Source organism: Lolium rigidum, chromosome 6 (genome assembly GCF_022539505.1).
Source record: "Lolium rigidum isolate FL_2022 chromosome 6, APGP_CSIRO_Lrig_0.1, whole genome shotgun sequence".
NCBI lineage: Eukaryota > Viridiplantae > Streptophyta > Magnoliopsida > Poales > Poaceae > Lolium > Lolium rigidum.
The window spans coordinates 160046964-160054291 of NC_061513.1; the positions used below are offsets into that span (position 1 = coordinate 160046964).

The following is a 7328-nucleotide window of genomic DNA, read 5'->3' on the forward strand; positions in this document are numbered from 1 at the left end:
GCTTCGCACAGCGTCCTCAAAACCATCCAACTTCAGCCAGAAACGTTCGAACTGGAACCTCTTCCGCCCCGCTGATTTGGTGGTGCAATCCAGGAGGAGTGGGCAGTGGTCAGTCACCACCGTTGCCAAGCAGCGCAACATGCAGCTGCTATGCAGCTCCTCCCAGGCAACCGAAGCAAACACCCGATCCAGCCGCACCAGAGTGGGCGTTTCCCGCTCGTTCGACCAAATGTAACGCCGTCCATGTAGGTAGATCTCCTTCAGCTCGCAATCATTCAGAAAGCGCCGGAATCTACCCATCATTCTACGGTTGAGATTGTCGTTGTTCTTGTCCTCATCCCGGTAGATCAAGTTAAAGTCCCCACAGAGGGCCCAGGGTGACCTCTACGGACATCGCGGAGCTCCTCCAGGAAGGCGACCTTGTCAGCCTCAGTCTGAGGTCCATAGACACAAGTCAGCCACCACTCAGCGCCACCACCCATAGGGGAGATCCTGGCCGTAACACTTTACCACAGCTTTTCAGTGAACTTACAATAACTAAGCAAGCGAAAAAAGTAGTAGCAACATAGGTTAAAGAAAGGACAAAAGAAGTTCTGCCCCAGCTTCTTGCAGAAGAACGTAATCCTTAGACCAGATTTCTGACGTTCTTGGTGATGCCTTCTTCGTGACTTGGTCCGCTTATATTTCTCATCAACACAATCGTCAAGTAAATTGCATCAGTTCTCAGTTAACCTTTGAAATTATATCCTGAATTGCCTGGTTTTATTATGAGTACTGCATCCATCTTGCAATAAATAACTAGTAAAAAATGGGAATTAACAGAGTGCCAAAATTTCCAGCATCACAAACCATGCAGAACATGATCCGGTACTCATGAAGTAATGATGCAGTCCCATCATTGTGCAAAGTCTGGTGATGCCAGAGTAAGCTACAAAAGTTATAAATGAACGAATATATAGTAGATAAACCAATGAAAAGGCCATAGTTCGACCTTATGAATAGAGATGATGCCAGAGCAAGTTAAAAGCAAACAAGAGAGCATATGGAATCAAATTTGGCCACTTAATGGGGGAGAACCAATGCCAACACTGTCACGATGAAATTCTACAACAATGCATGTTATATTGTCTCTGCTCCCACGTCTGTAAGCGATCTCTGTCAGCTTCCGGGCTGCAGCCTCAGGGCCTACCACCTCCTTCACAAATGCAACAGCATGCTGGAAAATCACATTTATTATATCAGCCCAAACTTGAAAAAGATTAGGGAATTGTGATGCATTCCCCTGATTATAATTTTAAAAGTGCAAAATTAAACAAGATGTTGGCAAACAAGTCATCGTGTGGATCATTTTGTTTACTTAAATGAGATGGTAACTTTGCACAGGTCATCAAATTGTTTATCAAGAAATGAAATGCATTTTAAATAGGAGTATGAAATTTAGTGATTGAATAAGGCTCAGACTAAATTGATTTACATGGCTGCACATAATCATTGGTTGGCAGTTCACACTAGATACGTCAAGTTCAATAGATGACATCAATCAGTATGGCATATACAAGTCCCTCTTTGATTCTCACCACCTATGCGACCAGTGCAAAGCCTATTACTATATATACCCAAGAAAGCACCATGGGTATTTTACCATTGGTACCTATGCCATAAAAGGAAGACAAAATAGGTATGTGTAGTAAATTTGGTATATGCCATACTAACCTCATTTGGCACCACGTCCCACAGCCCATCGCTAGCCAAAATAAGGAACTCCAGTTCATCATCTATTTCTTGTTCCTGACAGAATATTTTGCAAAGGGTTGATCAAATTGCTCTGTTTTGCGATAAAGCGCATGCATGACATCTATCATGATCCAGGGAAATTGTACTATGGTATCTTTTTAGTTACTATATACAATAAAAGGTTTTAACGAGTACTTAAATATCACCTGAATCTCGGGCTCTGCAACAACAAACTGCTTCAACAGGCGGTCACCAAATGCCCGAGACATTGCAAGTACACCCCCTACTCTCCATGTTCCTACAAAACAAACATTTGGCATTGTCAGCTAATAGATCTTCCAATGAACGCATGATGTGTTTTCAACAAAGTATATCACGACATAACCAGTGTCAGGCGTACCACTAAATGTAACAACTCCTCCAGCATTTTCAATCCGTTCCCGCTCGTCGCTTCTGTCTGGTTTGTGATCATCGGAGAGTGCAATAGCTGCAAGCAAGACAGACTGAACTGATTTACCAACATATTATAGGATCCATATCTATATTCCAGTAGGGTAACAAATATTGGTTATAAGCTGCTCCTGCAATATGATCTTGCTTTCATGCGTAATATTTATATTTAATACCTAAGTCAACCACAACACTTAGGGAACTAGGACGCAAGCACGTTATCCAATGGAATACTAACAACAATCAAATGTTAGCCAACATAGTTTCGATTCAGTTATGGTGTTTCCCATAGGCACTTCCAGTTGTGGTGTTTCCTATATATGCATTTTCCTGAATATGAATACCGGATATTTTGTATTATCCACTGCCAGCTTCCACCCTTGCGCATTTAATGGTTCCAGACATAACTTCTGCCGTGTTGGCCATCCCCTCATCATTAGTTCCATCACAAATTCGAAATAACACACCAGGAATCGTAATAACTGGTGTGCGACCTAGTTACATTGAGATATGAAGGAGTCCTAGAATATTATGAAGTAATTCATTACAATTATGAATAATGCATGGTCAACGCTCAGCTGTCATGAATGAACAAAACATGATATATAACACTAACGGTGATAAAAGTTATGGAAAAAATCACACCTTTGCCCGCCTTTGATATTACAGCCCGTGAATCGCCAACATTTGCCACGTAGAGATGGTTGCCAACAAAAATTGCTGCTGACGCAGTTGATCCACTGTCTCTACAGATAGTGGTTTCAGCAGCCAAGAAATCTGCGTCAGTCTCCTTATAGGACTCACCTGCGAATTACCACTAGTTAGTATATGGTTGCTTAGCTACTAGTAGATGCGACAACTGATTTTGACGTAAGGGCCTATGAGTAAACATCATACTTATTGCCAATTTTGTATCAGTAATGAAAGCTGGATGTTTCAAGAGGTTTTCAAATAAGTGCTCCTTGAGATACTTGGCGGCACATGAACCACCATGTCCTGTGATGACAAAAGAATTACAGTCTGAAAAATAAAGGAGAATGATGAAGTGTTTGAAAGGTAGGCACTTCTTTACCATCGAATACTCCGAAGACGTTTATTCTTTTAGCATCCGTTTTAGATGCTTTAATGTCGTAGAAGTCTTCCATAGTTTGTCTTCTCCCCCTATTGCTAGAATATCCACAATGCATACTTCCATCCTCACTGCAACCACAGATGATAGCAAAGAGAGGAATAAGGGAACATAGTAGATGAAGAAGTAGGCTTTACAGATGCCATTCATTCTCAAGCGTAAAACAGCCCATATGGTCCGGTAATTGGTGACAAGTGGTGGTTAGTAGGTGCTTTGGTTACCTCTTCCAGCTGCCCCATACATGCCCCTTCTCGTCGTCCCGGTCGCTTTCCGTCGGCGCCCTCATGGCCGCCGCCGCAGTGGTCGCCTCCCCCACCGCCTGAGCGGGCGACGAGGCCACGGCCATCTTCTTGGTGCCCCCCGCGCGGAATCGGCGGTGCTTCATCTGGTGCCAGACGGCGGTCCTCTTGAAGCTCACCGGTCTAGGCGGCAGCGCCGCCCCCGCTATCGCCGCAGCGGCTGTTGACGACGAGGTCGAGACCTCTTGGTCTCCATCGGGCACCATCTGGATTGCTCTCCAACACCCAGACTCTAGTAACAACAGCAAACAAAATTATAAGCTTTCTCGGAATCGATCGGAGCAGGGCTGGCTCTATATTTTGCGGGGGCCTAGGGCGACATGACGATATAAGCCCCTAAGACTAATATATATATAAGCATGCATATCTATATGTGTGTGTCCAGTTTTTCTTGCAAAATATGTTAAAATAATAACTAAAGAATTTCAGGCGCTGACATCAAATCATTAGGTAAGTTACTCGCAACACTTATAACTTGGAGGAAAAATTATCACGATCAACATCAGACAACTCTTTATTAGTAAAAGGTTTTGCAAAAATAGTGCAAGATTTTCTTTTATTTATTCCTCTTTGTTATACAATAAGTTGCTTTGCTCGTTATTTTTCATTCGTTCTCGCAGTTTATGTTTCGGCATTGTCACACCAAGAATCATAAAGAAATTAAATGCATCTTTCACAATGTTTATACAGGAACACACGAAATTTCCGATCACTAAACTAGTAAAAATAATCACAGATTACGGTACAGAAAAGGTGGAGAGTATTACCTGAGCAGCAGGAGAGCTCGTGGCAGCTGCCAACTACGTTCTGCCTCGGGAGAATTACGGCTAGAATCAGGCAGATTAGAGGAGACGGGGCCGATCTCCACTGCGTTATGCCGATTTGCTGTCTGATCTGTCGATCTCCACACCCATCTGGGACAGGGAGTCCAGGCGTCAAGCGACTAGGCGAGGCGAATAGGCAATCGAGACAATCGATGGAAGAAGAGCAGGGAGACGAAGTCAATCGGTGCGTTCTGCGTCGGTTCCCCTCCTGATCGCTAGGCAGGCCTGGCTGCTCGTCTCCTTCCATCGGCTGAGCCTTTTGCCCTTTTCAAGATTTTCTTTAGCCCAACAAGAAGAGAAGGTATAGAGGAGAGATGCAGGGATGGGGCCCCCGGGCGTGGGCCCCGGGCGTTGCCCATGGTCGCCTAGGGCCAGAACCGGCCCTCATCGGAGAGGGGGCAATGCGTGGGTACCTTCGCGATTCGATCAGGTGTCTTGAGGCGGGAGGAGAGAGGAGGGCGAGCGATGCGATCGAATCGGGATGGACGGGTCTGCAACGTCCGATATAACGCGGAGGATGGGACGGTGGCCGGCGGGTGGACGTGGGTGAGCTGCACGGGCCGGGGACGAGTCGAAATGATGGCAGATGGTAACGGGAGAGATACAATTTATTTTTCAAGACTCGAGAGAATAGCCAAAATACAACTAGCCAAGATACCACTAGAAAAACCAACGTGTCAAAGTGCCTTCGAGGTCGTTCCTTGCAGCACGGTGAGCGACCGCCGGCGAGGTCGGGGCGTGGGATCAGGGGGAGGTTGTGATGTGGCGTCGCGTGGTCAGAGATAGACTGCGGCGCGGGGAGAGTAGCGCGAGGCGGCGCCGGCGGTGGGGGTGAGTAGCGGCAGACGCATGGTTGGGGGCAAGCAGGGCAGGGGCAGGGACGCGGAGGAGCTAGTGGCGGGGAGGCACGTTTGAGCGGCGGCGGACGCGTGCTGCACTGCTACGGCGGCCAACTAGTGCGGCGGCGGTGGCGACCTATGCGTGGGGTTAGATTGGGCTTGGGTCGTTGTTGGCGGTACATGGGTTGGCCTAGCTGGTCAGCACTCGGCACGGTCAGAGGAGAGGGATCGAACAGGCCTACTGATATTTTTTTCTTTCTTTAACACAATCAACACCACATATATTTCTGGTAAAAAAGAACAACACATATATTTAATATTTACTATAGTACATGGTATATATACACAAGCTCACACCAACGCAACGACTACAAAATAAAGTATAGAAAGACAAGCAAATCATAAAAATCTTTAAATTCTTTTTTCTTTCGATCTTGTACTTTTTTGAGGCACCCAAAATAGTTACCAAACCATAGATCTAAGAATACCAACGAAAAGTTCTCCCATAGTTTTATTTTGAGCCGCAATGCCAAGGCTACGCGCACGCGCAACCATTAAAATATTCAATTAAGTGCCAACACCAGCATGCCAAGGAAAACAACCAAACAACCTAGTTGACATCGTTGGAGAGCCGAGAGTAAGAATCACTATTGTCCGGGATGTACCAGCCAGGACAAACATTGCAAGGATAATCCTCCTCGCGACAACCATAAAAAAGATCCAAAATCGATCTAGTGAAGCAAGATCTGAAGGCATATACCTAGACAATTGTAATCCTCCAACACCACCGTTGATGTCACAAATGAGATCTCGTCATCAAACAAAAGCCGAAGAACACTTATTGTAGACGGTGTCATCTCCATTAAGGCGGAGGCCAGTAAGAAAAGGCTACTAAAAACCTGAAATCATACTTTTATTATAAAAACTCCACGCATAGATCGGGTTTCTCACCCGTCTCGATGTTGGCCTTGCTCCTGCCACGCCCATAAGGTGTCCAACCTTTGTCCTTGCTAGCCTAGAAGAATGTTCTGTTGTCATCTAGTGTTGTCAACACAGACGGTCATGCAACAACTCCTTCCATCATTTTGATGGCACAAATCCAGGCCAGTGGCGAGAGAAATGCGTTGAATTCACAAAATTTAACATATGTAATCCCTTTTGGACTAATGTTGCGAGAATGCACATGGATGGTAAATCCAAAGAGTGGTTTGAGACATACAAAATGTGTCAGGATGTTAGTGATTTGATTGAGTTCATGGATGTCGTGGAAGCAAACTTTGGTGTTCGTGATTTCCATCAAAAACTTCAAGTGCAACTGCTTCCATCTGTGACGTCAGTTTTCGGTGCTACTCCTTTAGTTTTTTATGAAACTCCCAACATGTGAGTAAGAATGGCATGCAGCAATGGACTTCCAAACACCTAGTCGGTTATATGCCACTTCATACATATGAGTAGTAGAAGATGAGAAGAGAGGCAAGTTTGGAGGCATATCTCATTTGGCAGCCAAGGATGACTCACAAAAGATCTTCACTGATATTGGAAGATAGTATCTCTTTCTAGCTAGGACATGTTCTGAGTGCGGCACAAAAGGTGTGTGATTGATACATCCATTTTATATCATCAATCATATGTCATAGCATCCATGTTTTACCTTCATATATGCATTATTGTGAAGTTATCTACCATGTTTTAGAATATTTATGGGACTTTCTCCCAAAATCCCAATTTGAAATTATAGAAGATATAGAGCCAGGTGCAGATATGCTAGATAACTTCCATGGCATGGCGAAAGTCCTCTTCTTCCTCAGGAGATGACAGATTCTACTGCTCCTTGGTCGCTGCCTAGGGGAAGTCGAAGCCATCGTTGCCACCAACTCCTCCTTGAAATATGGGGAGTATCCCAAAGAGCTAATTACATCCGGAGTACAACAACTTGCGGCTCATGTGCAGATTAGTACATTAAGTTGTAGAATGGGAAATCGCAGTACAACAACTTGTTAATCCGAAGAAAATCAGTAGACATAAATGGTGCCACGCTGAAATCTAGTCCCAA

The 7328-nt window shown here is 44.8% G+C and overlaps 1 protein-coding gene across 1 annotated transcript; it reads right to left on the reverse strand.

Moving 5' to 3' along the window:
• Nucleotides 1–1043: 1043 nt before the first annotated feature.
• On the reverse strand, nucleotides 1044–4685 carry LOC124665484 (probable protein phosphatase 2C 7). Its single transcript, XM_047202892.1, has 9 exons — nucleotides 4380–4685; nucleotides 3535–3844; nucleotides 3257–3384; nucleotides 3082–3180; nucleotides 2830–2988; nucleotides 2135–2221; nucleotides 1941–2032; nucleotides 1714–1788; nucleotides 1044–1216 (listed from the first exon to the last, which is right to left on the reverse strand). Exons 1-9 carry the CDS (start codon nucleotides 4681–4683, stop codon nucleotides 1049–1051), a joined length of 1422 nt encoding a protein of 473 aa, XP_047058848.1. The 5' UTR covers nucleotides 4684–4685; the 3' UTR covers nucleotides 1044–1048.
• Nucleotides 4686–7328: the final 2643 nt, after the last annotated feature.